The following is a 24,756-nucleotide window of genomic DNA, read 5'->3' on the forward strand; positions in this document are numbered from 1 at the left end:
AACCCCTTTCTCTACTTTGCCTGGGGCCCAAGGAACATCAGGAGATACACGGGACACATGGTTGGGGTTCTTCACTCCCAAGGACTACCTCCTCCATCTCTGAACCCTGACAAGCTTTAATGGGCACTTCAGTGTTCAACAAGCCTACTAGGCTTGTCAGCCCAAATGAGCCTGACACACAATCAGACAGGCAGCAGTTGGTTAAAAAACCCTAAGGCTCATAGGTGGCATACCAGGGTAAAGGAACTTTCATTCCTTATGAGTAAGCCTGCGAGTCTTTCATGGAAGTCACGGATTCCGTGACTTTCCGGGACCTCCTCGACTTCCGCAGCTGCAGTGGCTCATATGGTTGACCCCAGAGCCAACCGAAAAGCTGGGGCAGTCCTGGGGCCTGCCATACAAGCTGTTGTGGCAGCAGCCCCAGGCAACTGGTCCCAGGTACTGCCCCAGAGCAGTGGTCTGGGAGCGGCGGTAGCAGGCCCGAGCCAGAGCCTCCTAAGCAGCAGTGGCAGGGTCCCCGGCTGCCCCCTGCCCCAGGAACAGCAGCAATCACCGGAGCACTCTGCCTCCCCGTGCCCAGCACCAGTGTCCGCTGGAGCACACCTCCCCGCCCCAAGCACCTAAGATTTAGTTAGGGGTATTTTTAGTAAAAGTGTAACAGCTATATTTAGTGGCAACTCAACATGTTTTAATTACTATCAACCAATGACAATCAACCTTTAAGAATTAAAGTACAAATACAAAACATGATTGACATTGATAACAAAGTTTCCTGCTTACTGATTTAAATCATAATTAAAATTGGTGATTTATATCAATCCACACTGGCAATTAAAATGAAAAATAGTATTTCTGCTCATTCAAGTCTACATACCCTGACAGATTATTAAGAACAACCAGATGTTTTTCATTTATGTAACGGTGGCTAAAGGAGATTACTCTTAGACAATATCTGATGATAGACAGACAAACAGTAAAGGACTAGCTCACACATTCAGATTACACCTTATGAGTAAGTCTTACATGACAGATTAAAACGCATGATATCTATACCATGTGGAGAAAGAGAAAAAGAATAGCAGAATTAATATATCACTCCATCAAAATTGTTCTGCTCTCCTCGGCACTGGCGAGGGGGTGCCATGCTTCAAGAAAGAAGTGCATAAGTTGGAGAGAACCCAGAGGAGAGCAGCTAAAAAGATTTAGAAAGCCTGACCTATGAGAAAAGGTTAAAATACTGGGTAAATTTAGTTCTGAGAAAAGAAGACTGAGGAGAAAATATGATAACAGTCTCTAAATATGTTAAAGGCTGTTATAAAGATAATTATGATCAGATGTTCACCACATCTACCGAAGGCAGGATAAGAAGTAATTGGCTTTATCTGCAGCAAGGGTGATTTAGGTTCGATATTAGGAAAATCCTACTAACTATACAGTTAAGTACTGGAATAGGTTACAAGAGGAGATTGGGGAATCTCCTTCATTGCAGGTTTTTTAAGAACAGGTTAGACAAACAGCTGTCAGGGATGGTCTAGGTCAGGGGTAGGCAACCTATGACACACGTCAAAGATGGCATGCGAGCTGATTTTCAGTGGCATTTAGGGCCGCTGGGGGGGGGAAGGGAAAGAGAGGGGAAGGGGCAAGTGGGGCAATTTGCCCAAGCCCCACAGGGGTCCCATGAGAATATAGTATTCTCTAGTACTGCAACTTTTTTTTATGGAAGGGGCCCCTGAAATAGCTTTGCCCCAGGCCCCCTGAATCCTCTGGGTGGCCCTCACACTGCCCAGGTCCTGGCCACCAGTCCGAGAGGCCCTGCATTTTAATTTAATTTTAAATGAAGCTACTTAAAAATTTTAAAAGCCTTATTTACTTTACATACAACAATAGTTTAGTTATATATTACAGACTTCTAGAAAGAGACCTTATTAAAAACATTAAAATGTATTACTGACACACGAAACCTTAAATTAGAGTGAATAAATGAAGACTCGGCACACCACTTCTGAAAGGCTGCCAACCCCTGGTCTAAGTATAGTTGGTCCTGCTCTTGTATGAGGGGAATGGACCTTATGGCCTCTCGAAGCCCCCTCAAGATCTACATTTCTATGTTTTGAGGCCATCATCCAAGTACGGAAATATGCAAGACTGGTTTTTTTTGTTTTTTTTTTTTTATAATCAAGACCATGCACTAGAAAAATTGCACTTTTTGAAAAAACGTGCAATTTTTCTAGTGTGTGGTCTGATTAAAAAAAAATTGGATTGCAATAAAAATACAATACTCAATTAAAAATAAAACCATAAATCAATCCTAATACAACCTTTCAGAATGTAGTTTTTCTAGACATTTTCTTTTTTTAAAGAGGAGAAGCCTGCTCCCATTGAAATGCACCAAATGCAAAACTAAAACAGTCAGATCACCATCCTTCTAATTTTACCTTTCTATGATCCATTCTGGTCGAACCACCTTTTCCCCTTTCAGTTCTTTTATTTTGGCATTTGGAAGATTTGTGGCAATAATGTGCGTTGTTTTGGATCTGGAATAGTACACATGGTATTGGCCACCATGCAACATCATTAACCTCCTTAATTCATCAGCTGAAGGATCTGTAAAATTAATAAAAATCCAACTGTAGAAGAAGTATTCTTGCATTTTTTGTCACTGAGAACACATGGAATCACAGAAATTCAGAAATCTAAAACCATGGTTGATTAAAATGCAGAGCAACTTTTTTCTGAAAATCCAGTAATTTCTTAGGAGAAATATGTCATTTCTTCAAAATACAAGTAAAGAAAGCCACAGACGTTTAGGCAAATTGTCATTTCTCAAAAGACTGCTTCAAAAACAAAGAATTTATTATCAGGTTCATTTAAAAATGTTAAACAAGGCCCATTTTACATAAGCATCAACACACACCAAAATCAGATGAATTTCCTCCACATCTTTTGATTGGTATTTTCCCACATGCAATGACTGAAAAGCTGTATATGGCCTTGATAGAAAGCAGTTTATTCCTAGGAAGTAAGAGAAATTACTTGCTTATAACTTTGTTTTGATATTATCACAGGATTCCTACTTTTGAGATTCCAGCTCAGGTGGAAAACTCTCTCAAGCTCTTCACCTTTTGGCTCTCTGAAATATTAGTAGTTGAGGAAAAGCCCTCTCTTTGCTTACATGCACTGGCCAACTGCCAATACGTCAGCTCCAGTTAGAACCTGCCCAATCAATTCCTGAATTGTATAGAAAGTAAGGAATTCCCTAAAAACCAATCATAAAAACATAACATTTTTCATGTGTGTAAAACAATAATTATTCTTAAGGAACAGTCAAAAATAAAAGGCTACTACCTCAAAAACGAAAATTTAAAAACCCAAACTGAAACTTCTGAGTTATAAGAGGAAGGAAGAGGAAGTCTACCTGAAGATATCTTAAGAAGAACTATTATAGGTAAATTTTAAAGAAGTGGTTCTCAACCTAGGGGGTACATCAACTCATCTAGATATTTGCCTAGTTTTACAACAGGCTACATAAAAAGCACTATCGAAGTCAGTACAAACTAAAATTTCATATTATGACTTGTTTCTACTACTCTATATATTACACACTCCTTTCCATGAATCACCACCTTGTAGTGATGGAGAGGCTTGCGTGTCTCAGTGACCCCGAGAGTAATGCTGCCTGGAGTCATGTACTCCCTTATGGCTACCAATGGCAGAATGGTCAATAGCTAGGTTCCAGACAAAGTGTGATCCAAGCAGAGCATATGGAAGATAACTGCACAACAGAGGTGAAACTGTTATGTAATGTTACAGCGGCTATGAAGGTGGACGAAGGCTGCAGCAAATAGTGGATCTCCAATCATCATGGTGCCCATGCCATTGGTTTCAAGCCCTCTATCTGTCAAGGATAGTGTGGTGACTGCTGTGCACCAGTCTCCCCACTTTAAAAGAAGTCTCGCACACTCATCTTCCAGTTTTAGGGAAAAACAACATTGCACAGGTCAAAAGTCTGGTGGCGATCTGCGACAGGAACAAGACAGTGAAATCCAAAAGTTCCTTGCTCGAGGATTGAGGCAGGTTGAGCATCTCAGCAGCTGCACCCACGACTGAGCAGTTCTTTTTAGGATCCACTCTGCTCACCCCACATGGGGTGGGAGTTAGAAAAGGTATCCTAAAAATAGTTTTGCCTCTGTTTTTCCTGGCTGGATAGCCACATCCAGCAGGATCACCACCTCAGCGGTCAAAAATGTAAGAAACTCTTCAATTTTGAAACTTGCAATGTCCGTATCCTGATGGACAACTCAAACAGCGACTCACCAGAGCGATGTACAGCCACTATAGCTTGTGAACTGAGTCGGTTTAACATCGATACTGCTGCTTTGTCCAAAACTAGAGGAGATGATGAAGGACAGGTGAGGGAGGAGAAAGTAGGATACACCTATTTCTGAAAGGGAAAATCTATAGATGAACCCCAATTGCATGGAGTGGGCTTTGGTATAAAGAACAAGTTCGTAAGGTGCCTCTATGAGGTACCAGTTGGCATTAATGAGCAGTTTACGACACTCTGATTGAGGCTCACCAAAAATGAATAGGCAACTATTCTGAGTGCCTATGCACCAACAATGGATGCTGATGAGAATGTAAAAAGATTTTTATTCTCAGTTGAAAACCATTTTATCAGAGACTCTTACAGAAGACAAGATCATCCTTCTGGGGGATTTTCAATACATGTGTGGGACGAGACTCAGACCTGTGGAAGGGAACAATTGGGAAAGAAGGAGTTGGCAAAAGCAATTCAAATGGAATTCTGCTCCTGACCAAGTGTGCTGAACATGAACTTATTGTTACGAGCACTCTCTGACAAAAAGAAAAGTTCAAAACATCTTGGAGACACCCACAGTCAAAGCACTGAAATCTCCCCGACAAGAACTCCAACATCTCGCGGACCATAATACATATGGTTTCTTTAGTGACACCAAGGCTGTTTATGGACCAATTTGCCATGGTATGAATTCTCTTTGCTCTAAGGATGGAACCATACTTCTGAAGGACAATGAAGCCATCAATTCTCGCTGGAAAGAACATTTTGACGATCTCCTTAATCATAATTCTGTGGCTGCAGATGAAGTTCTTGAGCAAATCCCTCAACGGCCATTTAGGGATGAGCTCAGAGACTCTCCTAATTTGTACGAGGTACACAATGCCACCGAAACAACAAGGCAGCAGGTCTAGATGGGATCCCCACTGAAATCTTTAAAGACAGTAGACCAGAGCTAATTTGGCAGCTTTACCTGCTTATTCTTAAAATTTGGATAAACAAGGAGATACCCAGTGAAATGAGGGATGCCCTGATTGTCACCCTCTTCAAGAAACGGGTGAAAGCGGATTGTGAAAATTATCATGGTATCTTCTTCCTGGTCATTGCAGGCAAAGTTCTGGCGCAGATCCTTGCAACTTGCCTTCTGCCCCTGTCAGAAGAAATTTTACTGGAGTTATAGAGTGGTTTCCGACCATGTCGTGGAACTGTGGATATGATCGTCACAGCACACCAGCTGCAAGATAAATGTCAGGGCAAAACCAACCACTGTACATGACTTGTATTGATTTAACTAAAGCCTTTGATTCAGTGAACCACCATGCCCTTTGGACTGTACTTTCTAAGACTGGATGTACTGATCAACTCATCAATGTCCTAAAATTGCTTCATGATAATATGAAAGCAGTTCTGAGCAAAACTGGCTCCCAGAGAGAACCTTTCAAAGTACAAACAGGAGTAAAACAGGGCCATATCATCGCTCCAACCATGCTGAGGTTTTTATCACCGTCATTCTTTACCTAGTTGCTGGGAAGTTTACAGCTGGCGTTGAAATCATTTACAGAATGGAAGGAAAGCTGTTCAGGCTTAGCAGGCTGAAAGCCAAGAGTAAGATCTCCAACACATCTATTGTGGAACTTCAGTATGCTGATGACAACGCAATCTTTGCCACTCTGAGAAAGATCTTCAAACTCATAGACTCATAGCTCAATGGGACGAAGTCGAAGGGCCCAGACAATCTCCATCCGAGGATATTAAAGGAACTGGCGCGTGAAATTGCGAGCCCGTTAGCGAGAATTTTTAAGCAATCGATAAACTCGGGGGTTGTGCCGTATGACTGGAGGATTGCTAATGTAGTTCCTATTTTTAAGAAAGGGAATAAAAGTGATCCGGGTAATTATAGGCCTGTTAGCTTGACGTCTGTAGTATGTAAGGTCTTGGAAAAAATTTTAAGGGAGAAAGTAGTTAAGGACATAGAGGTCAATGGTAATTGGGACAAATTGCAACACGGATTTACTAAAGGTAGATCGTGTCAAACCAATCTGATCTCCTTCTTTGAGGTGACGGATTACTTAGATAAAGGAAATGCGGTAGATATAATTTACCTAGATTTCAGTAAGGCGTTTGACACGGTTCCGCATGGGGAACTGTTAGTTAAATTGGAAAAGATGGGGATGAATATGAAAGTTGTAAGGTGGATAAGGAACTGGTTAAAGGGGAGACTCCAGCGGGTCGTATTGAAAGGTGAACTGTCAGGCTGGAAGGAGGTCACTAGTGGAGTCCCTCAAGGATCGGTTTTGGGACCGATCTTATTTAACCTTTTTATTACTGACCTTGGCACAAAGAGCGGGAATGTGCTAATAAAGTTTACGGATGACACAAAGCTGGGGGGTATTGCTAATACGGAGAAGGACAGGGATACTATTCAGGAAGATCTGAACCACCTTGTAAGCTGGAGTAATAGAAATAGGATGAAATACAACAGTGAAAAGTGCAAGGTCATGCACTTAGGAATTAATAATAAGAATTTTAGATATACGTTGGGGGCGCATCAGTTGGAAGCGACGGAGGAGGAGAAGGACCTTGGGGTATTGGTTGATAGCAGGATGACTATGAGTCGCCAATGTGATACGGCTGTTAAAAAAGCAAATGCGATTTTGGGATGCATCAGGCGGGGTATTTCCAGCAAGGATAAGGAGGTGTTAGTACCATTATATAAGGCGTTGGTGAGACCCCATCTGGAATACTGTGTGCAGTTCTGGTGTCCCATGTTCAAGAAGGATGAATTCAAACTGGAACAGGTTCAGAGATGGGCTACTAGGATGATCCGAGGAATGGAAAAACTGCCTTATGAAAGGAGACTCAAAGAACTTGGCTTGTTTAGCCTGGCCAAAAGAAGGCTGCGGGGGGATATGCTTGCTCTATATAAATATATCAGGGGGGTTAACGTTAGGGAGGGAGAGGAATTATTTAAGTTTAGTACTAATGTAGGCACGAGGACGAATGGGTATAAACTGGATATTAGGAAGTTTAGACTTGAAATTAGACGAAGGTTTCTAACCATTAGGGGAGTGAAGTTCTGGAACAGCCTTCCAAGGGAAGTAGTAGGGGCAAAAGACTTTTCTGGCTTTAAGACAAAGCTTGATAAGTATATGGAGGGGATGTTATGATAGGATCGTTAATTTGGGCAATTGATCTTGGATTATCACCAGATAGGTCTGCTCAATGGTCTGCGGGGAGATGTTGGATGGGATGGGAACTGAGTTACTGCAGAGAATTCCTTCTTGGGTGCTGGCTGGTGAGTCTTGCCCACATGCTCAGGGTTTAGCTGATCGCCATATTTGGGGTCGGGAAGGAATTTTCCTCCAAGGCAGATTGGCAGGGGCCCTGGAGGTTTTTTGCCTTCCCCTGCAGCGTGGGGCACGGGTCGCTGGCTGGTGGATTCTCTGCAGCTTGAGGTCTTCAAACCAATTTTGAGGATTTCAATAACTCAGTCCTGGGTTAGGGGTTGTTATAGAAGTGGATGGGTAGGGTTCTGTGGCCTGCCTTGTGCAGGAGGTCAGACTAGATGATCATATTGGTCCCTTCTGACCTATGAGTCTATGATTTCCTCTACCTTGGAAGTCATCTTTCATCCAAGGCAGATATTGATGCAGAAATTCAACATTGCCTGAGCTGTGCTAGTGTAGCTTTTTCTCATTTACGGCACAGGGTTTTTGAAGATCACGACATTCAGACAGATATCAAGCTTCTTGTTTATCAAGCCATTATTCTCCCAACACTGTTGTATGGGTCCGAAACTTGGATAACCTATAGACACCAAATGAAAGTCCTTTGGAGGCACCATCAATGTTGCCTTCGTAAGATTCTGAAGATCAAATGGGAAGACAGGCGCATCTATATTAGTGTCCTGGAAGAGGTAAAGACCACCAGTATCGAGGCAATGATCATCCATCAGCAATTCCGCTGGACTGGTCACACTGTCCGAATGCCAGACCATCGCCTTCCAAAACAGGTCCTGTTCTCTCAGCTGAAAGAAGTGTACCATAATGTGGGTGGACAACGGAAGGGTTATAAGGACTTACTGAAGGACAACCTAAAAAAGTGTAATATTGGCATTGAAACTTGGGAGACACTTGCCCAGGACTGCTTAAAATGCAGTGAAGTCCTACATGATGGTCCCCTGCATTTTAAACTTGCTCGCCAACAAGTTAAGAGGACAAGAGGCGCAGAAGGAAGGAGAGATTGGCTTTCAGTCATCGTCAACAGCCTCCTGCTGAGCCTGAAAACATCTGCTCTCATTGCAATAGAGCTTGTGGTTCAAGGATTGGCCTTATTAGCCACCTGAGGACCCATAATTCCCATGGAAGAGGATCATACTCAGTAACGAGTGATAGCCCATCATCATCATACTATACACTGAAATGAAAGTACAATATTTATATTCCAGTTATTTATTTTATAATTGTATGGTAAAAATGAGAAAGTAAGCAATTTTTCAGTAACAGCATGCTGTGACACTTTTGGATTTTTAGGTCTGATTTTGTAAACAAGTAGGTTTTAATAGAGGTGTAACCTGGGAGTACGTAAGACAAATAAGTCTCCTGAAAGGGGTCCAGTTGTCTGGAAAGATTGAGAGCCACTGTTTTAAAGAAAACACACACACAAGATTTCAGCTAATTGGCCCTGTCTATCCTAAAAATTGAACCAGTCACAGTGTACTAAGTGCCAGTGGTGCAGCATGGCCATGCCAGCCATGTTATTTTGGTTTTCATGTCTGTTTCAGTTTTGCCTTGCCGCTGCTCAACACCACTGCAGTTGTACTGCTGAATGAGTATCTATCCCATAATCCCCTGTACAGCTCCCTGAAACAGTGGCTTCTGGAAGATTTCAAAAAGGCTTCTGGGTTTCTTTGTGGAACCCAAGACAAATCTGTGCCTAAATCCTGTAGATGAATCTTACAACCCTACTTCCCATAACACATTTACTAACCTAATCACAGACCATTTTATCTGAATAAGCAACATACACCTCTCCCTCTCTTATCCTTCCGTATTCAATTCATAAGCCTCATTGTCTCAGCCATGAAGCACTGAAGAGCCCACTCCATCCACCAAATTGTAAATTTAATCATCGTACTCCACGTATCTGCTACCCGATAATGTGACAGGGATACTCCATGATGAATAGTTTGGAAATGCAAAGTTAGGATTATCATGGGTGCAGAATTAAAAACTCTTTAAACATTATATAAATTTACTGGATTTTCAGACCCCTATTATTTCAATAATAATTCACGTGATAGATGGAAAAACATTTACTGCCAATTACCACAGAATCATAGAAACAAAGGACTGGAAACAACCTCAAGGGTCATCTAGTCCCTCTCACTGCACTGAGATAGGACCAAGTATACCTGGACCATCCATAAGAGATATTTGTTTAATCTGCTTTTAAAAACCTCCAATGACAGGAATTCCACAACCTCTCTTGTAACCTGTTCCACTCCTTAACTATTCTTACAGTTAGAAAGTATTTCCTAATATCTAACCTTGCTGCAGATTAAACTGATTACATCTTTTCCTACCTTCCGTGGACATGGAGAACAACTGATACAATTATCTTTATAACAGCCTTTAACATATTTGAAGACTTATCAAATTCCCCCTCAGTCTTCTTTTCTCAAGACGAAATATGGCCTATTTTTTTAACCCTTCTTCACAGTCCCTGTTTCTAAACCTTTTATCATTTTTCTTCCTCTCTTCTGGACTCTCTCCAAGTGGTCCACATCTTGCTTAATGACAATGTCAACTGCCATACATATAATTAAAATGGTGAAAAATTGCTTACATTCAGAATTGAAAAATAAAAACAGATGCCATTATGGAATGCTTCAGTAGCCATTCTGATTTGATGGCTGATGGATATCAATTTAAAGCATCTTTCTTTTTTAAGTAGACAAAATTATTAGCCCTAAGAAGACTAATCAAGTTTCAGTTTTTTAAATTTAACTCTCTGACTTGAGTGAAAAGACCCATCCAACTTAATATTTCATTGAGACTGTTCTGGTAACTCAAACTGTAAGACCAAATTCTGATGAATTTAGGAAAAAACTCCAGTCTGAGACCCAAGCTTGTAAAGTTCAAGTGGAACAATATTTTTTGTCACATTATGACTAGTTGAAGAAAATGATTTTGTATAGAAAGCCACCTGAGCCTTAACCATAAAGTTCCAAGGAACATTTTACAATCATAACTAAATTTTATTTATACCACTGCAGATTCTTAATCAGCTATACATATTTAAGGCCTGCAAAGAATCCTGTGGCACCTTATAGACTAACAGACGTTTTGGAGCATGAGCTTTCGTAGGTGAATATCCACTTCGTCAGATGCATGTAGTGGAAATTTCCCGGAGCAGGTCATTTACAATAAGGCTCCTTTATACCTCACCAGTAGTGTAGATAGACATTAGTATAAATGAGAATCACTTAATGTTTAGGAGAAAAATGAAAACCTCACCTGTAAAGCCATTGACATAGATGGCAACTCCACTAAAGATAGTGGATGAAGTTCCATCCTTCTGATGCTGTATAGCTGCATCTGACTGGAACTGATCCTCCAGTTTCTGGACCTTTGCAGACATGTATCCTCCCTAGAATTTAAATAAAAGAGAAGATTAAACATGAACCAAAGCAATGACTGTTTTCACTTTCTGATGGTTAGGTACGAAACAGATCAGTTTCAACAAAACTGAAAACTCAATCAGATATTCCATCCTGAAAATAATTTGTATAAATTTGGTTTTCTCTCCTGAAACTCATTTTGGATGAACTGCAAAATTCATATGCGGTTTCTCCAAACCATGAGTAATATATTTAATCCAAACTCCTGCTGATTAAACAGTTGCACCATGCTAGCAACGTGGCAAGTGTTAGAATCCCACACAGAATGACTTCAGGTCTGCAGACCTGCTGTGAAGGTGTGGCTCTATTCTGCCTGTAAAGGACAAGGGATTGGCTCTCTAAGGGAGAATGATCTAGTTCAGAGGAAGTTCTGGAGATACCCTACGGGAAGTCAAGCTCAGGGAGGAAGCTTAGGCTGGGGTTTATGTTTCCTTATTGTTTGAGTTAATAATAAAGTCAAATGAAAATTAATAAAGCCACAGAGGGTGAGTTTGGATGGTAATTCATGGCCTATGTGCTCTAAGGGTAGGGTAGAGACTCAAACCCATTAACCTTCAACGATTCCAAGGCCATAAGGGGCCTTTGTGATCATCTAGTCTGACCTCCAGTATATACAGGCCATAGAATTTTCCTGAAATAATTAATTAATGAATTCTTTCTTCCTACATGTACATGACACATGGTGGTGTGATATACACTTATCTAAATTTAGGTGCCTTCGTTTTCACATGTCCAACTATAAAGGACTTAGAGGAAGAGGAAAACTAACTTCAAATCTCTCAAAAATGGAACTATTATACAATCTCCCCAATGGCTAAAAAGCTCCTATTCCTACTCTGCGGGGATAAAAAGATATCGAACGGCCCATCTTTGGTGTAAGGGGGAAAGAGAAAAGAGCAGAGAAAACATTAATTCTTTCAGTAGGTTGTTCTTTTGTTTTTAAACTGGAGGCTGTTGAAAGTTGCTCAAGAGTTTGGAATGTTAAAATAAGATCCAGTGAACATGGACTAGTAAAAAAGTGCAATTTATTGGACGGCTTTGCTGAACATCTCTGAAAGTCAGGACATGTGTTTTGCGGAATGATTTTTAATCTGACAGTCGCTTTCAGGAGGAGCAAATATATGTATGTCTGTTTTGAAGCCCTTTACACATTATGTATTTTTTTAAAAATAAAAAAAAGCATCAAGAACATTGCATTTATTTATCCTTTCAATAAAAAGCCTTCTGGTTTTAAACATACCCATATCCCCCAGCCATCGTCATTGCTGGCTCGTTTCCTCCATCCACCCCGCCTCATAGTGAAGCTTCTGCTTAGGAAACAAAAAAACAAAGGGTTGGCTGGTTTGTTTTTTAGCAGGATCTCCAATTCCACTTTGGTGATTGTACACAGATTGTCTTTTTCAATAACATACTTATGCACATAATCAGAAGCTAAAATAAACGTAGAAGTTGCAAATTGTATCCTCAGAAAAGTGAAATGTAAAAAAACCTTTTATTTAGGAGCTGTGAGATGCTTACCAAAATTAGTCCTCAGGGCACCTGCTATGTCCTGCACTAAATATAGCATTTTCTTCTTCCAACTACAACACAGCATTACAGTGTTCAGTATCTTCAATAATTTACTAGACTTTTATTGTCCAACATACACCTTATATAGCAGACCACTTATAAGCTGTTTAAATACGAATGCTACTATCCATGCACAATATTGCCAGTCAGTGATATGTATTTTTTGTATTTGATACCTAGTGCATTTTGGGATGCAGATTCAATTTTCCTGGTATCAGGCACCGGTTAATTACACTAGTGGATTTATATCTAATTTCAAAGGCTGTTGATGCTTTTATGTAAAAAAAAAAACAAAAAAAAGAACAGGAGTCACTTTTTGCTCAGTGGAGTGCCTGTTGGTTAAAATGACAATTGGTTTACCCCCAGGTTTGTTCAGAAAAATTAGTCTACAAATTAAGACCAAAATCTCCCTTTCTGTGAATAGCTAAACACTAGCATCTGAGCTACGCATAGCAATACCTCCAGGTAGACCCTCAACAGGCTGAGATAGAAAGAGTGGTGAGGAGAGGGAACATATTGGATGCAGTGTTTTTAGGAGCCGTAGTCCAAATAATCCATATTCACTAAAGCATATCACATCTCAGAGATTCTCTCAGCCCACAAAGTGACTTTGCGTCTTAGGGAATAGGCCCTTACCCCTGGAGAGGTTAAACAAAACCAAATTTTGACTCCAAATTTGAATATGGTGCAGTCTAGCAGAGATATTTTAAGTTATGCTGATCACCTGGTTTTTGAGAACATAAAAGGGTTTTCTATTAGATTGTGTGCCCTTTAGAGGCCTGCAGGGTGAATGTCAGAGCCCTAAAAGGCCTAATGGTAATCAACATCTTCCCGAAAAAACTCCAACACATCCATGAAATAGTAAAAGGCTATAAGCAATCTTGTGCTCAGATACACTAGTGGCAGGTCTTTTAGGTAGGTTCTTTTTGTGCATAATGTTACTATATAATCAGCAAGGTGAAGACTAACCTTTTTGACATGGTCTCATAAACCAGTGATTCTATTTCATGAGCTGACCATTTAAAACAACTTTTCTGAAGTCTTGTGACACGCTGGACTTTTGACTCAAGAGATGGGAAGGTAATCTCCTATCAAAAGCCGGCAGGTCAGAGTACTACTACAATCAGGGGCAATCAAAATCAGACTCATTTTGTCTACTTTTAGTTTCATCAGGACAAGTGATCAGAAAGAGAGGTATACATTAGGTGAACTCAAAAGATGGGGAACATGATGTCTGTCACACAGCCCTCCTTTTCCTGGCAACTCCGAAGAGTGGAAGCTTGGTATTACCGGTTGCTGCAGATCTGCAAGCAGAGCAGTTGTCATCAGAAAACTTCAGATATATTTCCAATTTCCCTGGCAGACAGGACTCAGCCACTTCACTTGAAGGCTGAACACAGGCTTGGCAAGTGGTATTTCAATGATCAGATGTGTTCTACCCATCTTATCAGGATTAGGGCTTCTTTTGCTAATGTTTCCCTGCTTGTTTATTTGACATCAGTGCTGGGTTAATCACTTGTAACCTGAAGACCGATCTTCCCATTTGCAGCTCAAAGAGTCTGATGAGGAACTAAGATCTCCGGGATGAGAAAGTATCCCCATCCAGTCTTGCACCTCTGGTGATGACTGCTCGCCCAAAAATCCAGCAGAGGCACGCACTCCCTGGAGAAATTCATTGGGCTTCCTCCAGCAGTGCTGGACTGCTAGAGCTAAGGTAATCTTTCCCCGCATGCAGAATCTACTGAGCCAGAAAACTTGGTGAAGGAAGGGAGGTGCATGTTTACTAGTTCAAGGGATCAGAGCCATGAAAGATGACATGATGCTCATTACACAGATCAGCTTGACTGGATGTGTATTTGACTTCCTAATCTGAGCTGCTACAAGAAACGCTTTATTCAGCTTCTCCTAGAAGGAGTGGGGTGGGAGGGAGAAGACTCTAGGGCTTAAAGACTGATCATGAGTGGACAGATTTCAGAGAGGAGATTAATTTCCTGAGGTTTATAATAACCACTTCTTCCAGAAGCTCCACTGACCCCTGAATGGCCCTCTGACTCTTCAGAGACCAAATGCAAAGGCAGGACAGAATGTACCACATCTTCCTTTGGTGAAAAGACACCAACACAACTACTATGAGCACTACAAAATGCTGCTACACAACCCACAAATAGAAACTAGAATTATGATGCTCAGCACTCCTCTGCTCTCTCTCAAATACTTGTGTAACCCAGTGGCAAAGCACATGTTGTATGCAACTGTATGAGCCGGCTCACAGAGAGAATAACACTATACTTTCCGCCAACCAGTTACCTTTCCCCTTTGAGTGGTAGGAGTATGTGCTGTAGATCTGAAGGCTGTGAGTTCAAACCCTCCTGATTATCCATTTGAGGGGAAAGAATTTATGCGTAAGTCAGTGTGAGGACTACAACTGAGCAGGAAAGAGTTTTTACCACCACATAGAACTCTGAAATTTCAAAAGTTTTCCCATTGTACATCAGGATGAAACTGAGGCCATAAGTTTTTCACAAAAGGCAAGACAGAGCTGCCTTAGCCCCAGAACAGCCATCAGCCTGGTGATTATGGCACTTACCTGCAATGTGGGAGACTGAGGCTCAGTTAGTTCCATGCTCTGCTTGATTTGATGACTATAGAGTCACTCTCTCTCCCTGGCCAAACGATGAAATAGTTATACAAGGGGAAAGAGCTCCATCTGGAGACAGACTCTCTATACTCTGGTGGTTAGGACACTCTGTCATAACTGGGACATGGGCAGTCTGACCTACTGGTTGGAACAGGAGCCAGGCCGGGTGAAATACCAAGTGATCAGACAGACAGGCCAGAAGGCAAAGCAGGAGTCAGCTGTCAGGAGGCAGGACCAGCAATTAGAATCAGGCAGAAGCAGCCCTAAGCAGGGAAAAGCCAATTGCATGGACAATTTCCTGTTCCTGCACTTGGTTTAAATACAAGTAGGGTCCCAATCAGACCCCAGGACTGGAGTCATGGGCGGCTGTCGTTGGACCCCAGGTTGCGGGGTTTGGTGGCGAAGTTTTTGCTTTATTATGCCGCATGCAGGTTCTGAGGCGGCTGAGGAGGCGGTAGATGCTATTCAGCTTCCTGTGTTCATCAGTAATCTCCCTGGTTTTGCCAGCTGTTAGCAGCTCATTGGGTGGCAGGTTGGAATTTACTAGCACCTACAAGCCCTTTGGACCAGCATTCAAGAACATGGTCCCTGACCCACTCATATGGGATGTGGGAGACCTAGGTCCAAGTCTCTGGTCTGAATCAGGTAGAACTGAGACTTCAGCCCAAAGTCTCCCACAGGCTGAGAACCCTAACCACCAGGCTGTTGGCTGTCCTGGGTTGGTTGCACGCGCTCGCTCTCTCTCTGGTTTTGACCAGAAATTCCACCCTGGACCTACGAAAGTTTCACTGAAACCAGTATGTTCCCAGGAAATGTTTCAGTTTCAATGAATTGGCATTTTCCAATTAAAAAGGATTCATTAGAAAATTCATGACTAGCTCTGGAGTAACTGTTGGTATGATTTTATACTCCAATATGATGTATGTAGAAGTGGACTGAGTGTTGTGTTAATATTAAGGCTGTCGATTAATCACATTTAACTCAAATGATTAACTCAAAAAAAATCAATCATGATTCATCAGTTTTAATTGCACAAACAATACCAAATGAAATTTATTTACAAATATATTGTTTTAAATTACAACACAGAATACAAAGCATACAATGCTCACTTTATATTATTTTTATTGCAAATATTTGCACTGTAAAAACAATAAAAACTAATAGTATTTTTCAATTCACCTCATCCATAATGCAATTTCTGTATCGTGAAGGTGCAACTTACAAATGCAGGCTTTAAAGTTTTACATTATTTTGTTTTTGAGTGCAGTTATGTAACAACAACAAAAATCTACAAGTCCACTCGGTCCTACTTCTTATTCAGCCAATCACTAAGACAAACAAGTTTGTTTACATTTACGGGAGATAATGCCGCTCACTTCTTGTTTACAATGTCACCAGAAAGTGAGAATATGAGTTCATGTGACACTTTTGTAGTCGGCACTGCAAAGTATTTGTATGCCAGATATGCTACACATTCACATCCCCGTTCATGCTTCGGCTACCATTCCAGAGAACATGCTTCCATGCTGATGTCGCTCATTAAAAAAAGAATGCCTTAATTACATTTTCACTGAATTCCTTGGGAGAGAATAGCATATTTTCCTGCTCTGTTTTACCCGCATTCTGACATGTATTTCATACTATAGCAGTCTCAAATGATAACCCAGCACATATTGTTCATCTAAAGAACACTTTCACTGCAGATTTGATAAAACACAAAGAAAGTACCAATGTGAGATTTCTAAAGATAACTATAGCACTCAGCCCAAGGTTTAAGACTCTTAAGTGCCTTCCAAAATCTGAGAGGGACGAGGTGTGGAGCATGCTTTCAGAAGTCTTAAAAAGAGCAAAACTCCGATACGGAAACTACAGGACCCAAACCATCTAAAAAGAAAATCAACCCTCTGCTGGTGGCATCTGACTCAGATGATGAAAGTGAACATGCATCAGTCTGATCTGCTTTGGATCGTTATCAAGCAGAACCCATCATAACCATGGACACATGTCCTCTGGAATGGTGGCTGAAGATGAAGTGACATATGAATCTTTAGCGCATCTGGCATGTAAATATCTTGCAACACCAGCTACAAAAGTGCCTTGCGAAAGTCTGTTCTCACTTTCAGGTGACATTGTAAACAAGAAGTGGGCAGCATTATCTCCTGCAAATGTAAACAAAATTGTTTCTCCGAGTGACTGGCTGAACAAGTAGGACTGAATGCACTTGTAGGCTCTAAAGTTTTACATGGTTTTGTTTCTGAATGCAGTTATTTTTTGTACATAATTCTACATTTCTAAGTGCTACTTGCATTACAGTACTTGTATGAGGTGAATTGGAAAATACTGTTTCTTTTGTTTTTTACTGCACAAATATTTTTGTAAGCAAAAATAAATATAAAGTGAGCGCTGTATACTTTGTATTCTGTGTTGTAATTGAAATCAGTATATTTAAAAATGTAGAAAACATCCAAAAATATTTAAATAAATGGTATTCTATTATTTAATCACGCAATTAACCACTTTTAGAGGGAGGGATAGCTCAGTGGTTTGAGCATTGGCCTACTAAACCCAGAGTTGTGAGTTCAATCCTTGAGGGGACCACTTAGGGATGTGGGGCAAAAATCAGTACTTGGTCCTGCTAGTGAAGGCAGGGGGCTAGACTCAATGACCTTTCGAGGTCCCTTCCAGTTCTAGGAGATTGGTATATCTCCAATTATTGTTTAATCGCCTGATTAATCACAATTAATTTTTTTAATCGCTTGACAGCCCTAGTTAATGTTTGTTTTATTGTGGCATTTTTAGTATTTGTTTTTTTTGGTTAATGAGAGCTATTCCTTTAAGAACAAGATGCAGCACTTTATTATATTGGCATTAAAGACAGAGCAGTGTGTGGGAGATTGTCCATGTTTGTCCACACTGGAAGACTGTGCCTGAGTAAGCTCAAAAAAGGTCACAATAAATGTATCATTCTAGAATGCATGCCTCCTTCTTGAGGCTGTAACATTAGCACCTGTGGGAGATTCGATGCCTCAGGACATTGCTAATGAGCTAAAGAACCTTTCATCTGTAGCTGACCACTTTCAATTTAGCTCAGCAAGGATTAAAAATTGTATCCATCTAATGGATGTTTTGTGGCCCTATATGTGTTTCATGGGCCTCAGTTCCAGCTCCTACCTCACAAACTCATCACTGGCAAGCACACTCTCTTACTATACATTTGTACAATGCCTAGCACAGGGGTTCTCAAACTGGGGGTTGGGACTCCTCAAAGGGCTGTGAGGTTATTACATGGGGGGTTGCAAGCTGTCAGCCTCCACCCCAAACCTCACTTTGCCTCCAGCATTTATAATAGTGTTAAATATATGAAAAGGTGTTTTTAATATACAAGGGGGGGTCAGAGGCTTGCTGTGTGAAAGGGGTCACCAGTACAAAAGTCTGAGAACTCCTGGCCTAGCACAATGTTGTCCCATTCTTGGCTGTGTCTTCCAGCCAGGGCTCCTGCAGCAGGGGACAAAATTGTGTTACAATGCATTTTTGAGAGTTAGTAACCCTAACACATTGAGGGGTGGGGCAAGTGGAGTTAAAATCAGCCTACATGTCAACATATAACAGGGAGAGAGAGAGAGAGAATTTAAAACAACAACAACATTTGAAGATCTAGGATTGACAATATTACTTTATAACAAAATAAACTATAAACTTGATGACTTGATACTGTTTGAGTTGATTTTAGGAGGGAATGACCTCTAATACCGTTACAGTCATTTGCAATTGCAAGTTGCTGATGTCAGGGCGTCAGGCAATTTTAATCCGATCAATCCCTGACTACTACAGTGTTTTAACCACATTTGTATAAAAATTACATGCATAGAATTGGCTGACTAAAAACATCTGAAAAGTTTCTGGACCATAAACTCCCAATTTTGGGGGAGGGGGAAAGAAGGGAGAGAGAGTTTGGAGTAAAAAGGCCAACAAGCCTGAATCAGAAGATAAAACTGAAGACCCTTGATGAAGAATAAAGCATGTGACACAAAACAATAAGCTAAGGAGTATGAGAAGTTAATAGTAAAACTCACTTTTCAGAAACCATGAAAAGCTGAGTATCCATTGTTTTGTGTTAGAAAGGTGAAATGGTGTGTAATTTGCAAAAATCATGAGCATTAAAACCCTTTAAAATTAATTTCCTATATGTACATGACTGCTCATGTGAAGTACACAGTAGCAGGAAATGTCATTTCTTCCCCAAGAAACTCCTATTACTACATTGCTCCAGAAAATGCAACATGAGGAGATATAGAAATTCTACAGTGTTGCTAAACAGAATTTCAATTTCTGAGATTTTGAAATTGTCTGCAGATTGCAATTGGCAGGCCAAAATGGCCTTAATCTTGGATTAAACTATGTTAACACCTAAGAAGTGAAAGATTTTATATACAAATGTCATAGTTCATGACAACTGCACCTGCATTCCCCCCCTCTGAGGTCCAGCATGGGCACCCATTCTACGTTCCTCAGCTGTCACCCTTCTTGAGAGGAGACCAATGTCTCTCTCCCTTCTGGACTGTCATTGCACAGTTCCCTGCCTCTAAGGTGTTATTCCCAGCAAGCCAAACTTAACCAGCCTTTGTGCTTTGCTACTCTTCAAAAAGTTATGAGTTACCACAGATTTATTCTTAAAATGAAAGGATTACAGACCAAACATATTAAAAACATTAGAAGAACCTATGCACATGCTAACAAGCTTATCTCAGGTCACCCCAACTCCCAACTCGTAGGTGTCAATCTTTCCAAGTCTTGCATAAGCACTGGGGGTCACCCCTTAGACAGACCATTCTGTCCATCTGCTGGATCAAAAAGAGAATCCCCCCCACCCCCAAGAAAATACATAAAATCCCTGGCCCACAAATTATACATACACTTAATACAGTAATATCTCCCAAAGATATTGTAGGAAATTGTCATATTTGTCACAGCAAGCAATTATAACGTCTCTTATGCAAGTGTCTCACATGAATAGAGAAAGCTAAGTTTATTACTGTTTGCTGATGGAGCCATAGACAGGTCTGTTGTTGAACAAGTATCTGTGTGCATCAGAGTTGCGTAGGATGAGAAATCTTGTACATTCTGACGGTACTACTAATTGCGGCATCCAACCTCTTGCTTAAATCAGCCTTTGTACCATATAACTGGAGGACAGCTAACATAATACCTATTTTTAATAGGTGATTCTGGCAACTAAAGGTCAGTAAGCCTAAGTTCAGTATCAGACAAATTGGTTTAAAACTATAGTAAAGAACAGAATTATCAGACAAACAGATGAACACAATATGTTGAAGAAGAGTCAACACAGCTTTTGAAAAGGGAAATCATGCCTCACCAATCTATTACAATTATCTGGGTGGAGTAGGGTCAACAAAAATATGGACAAGGGTGATCAAATGGATATAGTGTACTTGGACTTCCAGAAAGCCTTTGACAAGGTCCCTCAAAATCTTTTAAGCAAAGTAGACAGTCACAGGATAAAAGGGAAAGTCTTCTCATGGATCAGTACCTGGTTAAAAGACAGGAACAAAGGGTAGGAATAAATGGCCAGTTTTCACAGTGGAGAGGGGTAAATAATAGAGTCACCCAAGGATCTGTACTGGGTCCTGTGCTGTTCAACATACTCAGACATGATCTGAAAAAAGAGGTAAACAGTGAGATAAGTAAGAGTTACAAAGGTATCTTACAAAACTATGTGACTGGGCAACAATGGCAGATGAAATTCAATATTGGTAAATGCAAAGAAATGTACATCGGAAAAATAATCCCAATTATACATACAAAATGATGGGGTCTAAGTTAGCTGTCACCACTCAAAAAAGATTTCAGAGTCATCGTGGATAGTTCTTGGAAAACATCTGCTCAATGTGCAACCACAGTCAAAAATGCCAACAGAATGCTAGGAAACATTAAGAAAGGGTAGATAAGACGACAAAAAAAAACACAATATCCTTACATAAATCCATAGTATGCCCACACCTTGAATATCACGTGCAGTTCTAGTCACTTCATCTCAAAAATATATATACTAGAATTGGAAAAGGTACAGAGAAGGGCAACAAAAATGGCATGGGGTATGGAACAGCTTCCAAATGAGAAGACGTTAAAAAGACTGGGACTGTTCAACTCAGAAAAAGAGATCCCTAAGAGGGACGGGGGGATATGATTCAGGTCTATAAAATCATGAAGGGTGTCGAGAAAGTGAATAAGGAATTATTTACCCTTTCACGTAACACAAGAACCAGGGGTCACCCAATGAAATTAATAGGCAGCAGGCTTAAAACAAATACAAAGAAGTACAGTAGACATTTGTTTGCACCAACAACTTGTAAGAGCAACATTTTACCTGGGAACACTTTGCCTACTGTGTATTGTCCACTTGGTAACAGCAACATAGTCGCCGCATAAGAGCAACATTTGTGACATTGTGACATCATCTCCAGCGGTGGAGATTGAGGGGGCATATAAGGTACCCCCAAACTGCATATTTCCATTCCCGTCCTGACCTGGACCTTCAACGCCAGGCAGATAGCCCCATCCACTTGCTCTGCCTGACAGAGCCTGCATGGACAGCATGTATAGCAGGGAGTTTGAGGAGAGAGTCTGGAAGAGAGAAATTTTTCAGGGTGGGAGAAGCTAGGGTTGGGGGAGCAGCAGAGGCACAAATGAAAAGTTTCCTCCTCCCTTCCTCAGCATCTGGCTTGCAAGCAGCAACATGTGGGGTGGTGTTTGCTATTTTGCAGTGGGAAGTTATCAGAGACCCCTTTCCCAACACTGACTTGTCCCATCCATCTTGGTTGCCAATGGCAGGATGTGGCCGTGTTGTTTTGCAGTGGGTGGTCAGGGGACCTCGCTCCTCAGGGCACTGACCTGTCTCCTTTACCACTTCCAACTTCTCTGTCCATGCAAGGAGCCACCTCCCCCCCCACACACACACCCTCCCATTGCACAGGGTACCCTCTCCAGCCACCCATCCCTCCCTCACCAGGGTGAGCATGAAGCTGCCGGTGAGAGCATTCTCAGCCTATCAGCAGCCAGGCTCACTCAGCCATTTTGCCGACTGGGGGCTCCCCTGCCAAATTCAGAGTTTCCCATTCCCCCAAACTTGGGTTCCCCAACTCCATACTCCTCAATTCCCTTCCACAACATGGCTGACTCACACCTTCCAAAATACTCTTAACTCTTCATAGGACTTTGGTCACATGACACTCCCCGTAACAGCAACAGCCGCTTAAAAGCAACATGAAAAAAGGGCACCAACATGTTGCTATCGATGAGGGTTTACTGTACTTCGTCACACAACGCACAATGGGAACTCATTGACAGGGGATGATGTGAAGGCCAAAAAGCATAACTGGGTTCACAATTAGACAAGTTCATGGATAGGTTCATCAATAGGTATTAGACAAAATGGTCAGTAAAGAATGTAAAATACTAAATGGTTTAAACAGTTAACCAGTAAGCTTTAGTCTTACTGGTTACCCGACCTTAACCATTAGCCCCCGGCCCGTGCTAGCCGGCCGACCCCGGTCCCTTTCCCTTTAATAGGTTAACTGTTTAAATGACAATTTTAATTGTTTAAATGGTTAACCTTTTTAATGGATATTTACATCCCTAATGGTCAGGAATGCAACCCCATGCTCTGGGTATCCCTAAGTCTCTGACTGCCAGAAGCTGGGACTAGATAAGGACGAATCACTCAATAATTGCCTTGTTCTGTTCATTCTCTTTGAATCATCTGGCACTGGCCACTGTAAAAAGACAGGATACTGAACTAGATGGACTACTGGTCTGAACCAACATGGCCATTCTTATCATATTTAAAGGCTGCTTTATTAGACGCAGTTTTTAAATTGGACAATTCCAGAAATGCCACTCAACAGCATCTCTTTAAATAGTCTGAAAAAAATGGCTTCTGCTCTCAATCTGATTTTACTAATGTTTTATGTCAGTCCTACCAGCTCTCCAGTCCAAGAAAATCACTGTGACCCAAATTCCTATTGTAAAACATAAACAGATAAAACAAAACTTACATACCACTTTTTACATAATACAGCAGAAACAAACCAACATGCAGCACACCCAAATGGCACAAACTTTGCAGCACACCTTTAAGGAGGGCCTTACAATCAGCTGGAGCTATGAGGCGTGCTGCCATCTGCATATCTTATTCTTCCCAAAGTCTTCTAACATGGAATAACAATTTTGGTATCACTGGGTTCAGTGCAAAGGATAGTCCCCCTCTTCTGCCAACCCATCCAGTAGAGTCCTAAGAGTTCAGTTTTTAAGGGTTCAGGCAAATGAATTCCACAGTTGATATGCAGAGATAGTACCAAGTGGCCCAGATCTGAGGAAGCAGGACTTCCAGGCTCTAGGGCAGGAGTTCTCAGACTTTTGTACTGGGGATCCCTTTCACATAGCAAGTCTCTGAGCGTGACCCCCCCCCCCCCCCGCCATATATTAAAAACACTTTTTTATATATTTAACACCATTATAAATGCTGGAGGCAAAGTGGGGCTTAGGGTGGAGGTTGACAGCTCGCGACCCCCCTGTAATAACCTCGTGACCCCCTGAGGGGTCCCAATCCCCAGTTTGAGAACCCCTGCTCTAGGGAGACTGACCTCATGGGCCAATCCACATGCCGAAATGCTAGCAGAGCTCTCTCTCCTGGCACAGAGCCACTAGGAGGAAGCCAGCTGCACCCTTCCCAACTCCCAGAGTCTCTGGTGCTCTTTAGAAGAGGATATATAGAATGACTTTTCTTTTGTGCAAACCCTTTCAGCCCGTAAAACCACTGTAGCTTTGTCATTATGATTTTCTGAGCCCCATTAGTGCTGGGACAGTCCCCTTTAACAGGAGACTTCCTTGAAACCGTATTTCACAGCCTCTTTCATTAAAAGAGATGGTCTTTCTGTGATCAATGGGAAAAAGACATGTACACTTCACAGATCATAGCCAAGAGAAGTCACTATTCATGACCACTTGATGAAGGAAAATTGTGGGTGCAACAACAACATTTTGTAGAGAAATTTCATCTTCTTCTAAACTGGATCCACCACTGACAGCAACAACGTAATCCGAAGCTCTAAATTAATTTCCTTTCCTTTGTCCCCCAACAAAACCATTAATAATACAAGTTGCAGTCAGACCAAAAACAAGTTAAAAAGAAGGGAAGTTTTTGCATTTGCTGAAATACAAGGAAAGGAACTGGGGACCATTATGGAGCAGTGGAGCTGTTTATATCCTCAATCCTAGGTTGGGTAGAAGCTTGAGGGATGAGAGCATGTGCTCACGGGAACCCTCAAATTCTGGGATCCAAGGCAATCTCTTTGTATCTGCTAGAATGATCATGCTTGAATATGTGCCAAATGCAGTATTTTTTCATTTGCTATTACTTTCCCCATTTCCAGGATTACTGTAATCTCCTATCCTCCAAACATCAAGAAGCTGAAATTCAGACAAGCCAGATAAGAGGAGTTGTGATTTGACCAGATATCAATGGTTAGGAGA

The 24,756-nt window shown here is 41.3% G+C and overlaps 1 protein-coding gene across 7 annotated transcripts in view; it reads right to left on the reverse strand.

Moving 5' to 3' along the window:
• The window catches only part of REV1 (REV1 DNA directed polymerase), a 121,815-nt gene that overhangs the window by 91,099 nt on the left and 5,960 nt on the right, over window positions 1–24,756 (reverse strand). For 4 of the 7 annotated variants that reach the window (XM_050921595.1, XM_050921566.1, XM_050921585.1 and 1 more), the window contains 3 exons: window positions 12,238–12,304; window positions 10,834–10,966; window positions 2,436–2,604 (listed from right to left, as the gene is read on the reverse strand). In XM_050921595.1, the coding sequence (XP_050777552.1) occupies window positions 2,436–2,604; window positions 10,834–10,966; window positions 12,238–12,294 (359 nt within the window). In that variant the 5' untranslated portion in view covers window positions 12,295–12,304. Of the gene's footprint in view, window positions 1–2,435; window positions 2,605–10,833; window positions 10,967–12,237; window positions 12,308–20,755; window positions 20,882–24,756 lie in introns of those variants that run through there. The other 3 variants (XM_050921575.1, XM_050921557.1, XM_050921604.1) reach the window with 3 other exon arrangements.

This window comes from Gopherus flavomarginatus, chromosome 1 (genome assembly GCF_025201925.1).
Source record: "Gopherus flavomarginatus isolate rGopFla2 chromosome 1, rGopFla2.mat.asm, whole genome shotgun sequence".
NCBI classification, from domain to species: Eukaryota; Metazoa; Chordata; order Testudines; family Testudinidae; genus Gopherus; species Gopherus flavomarginatus.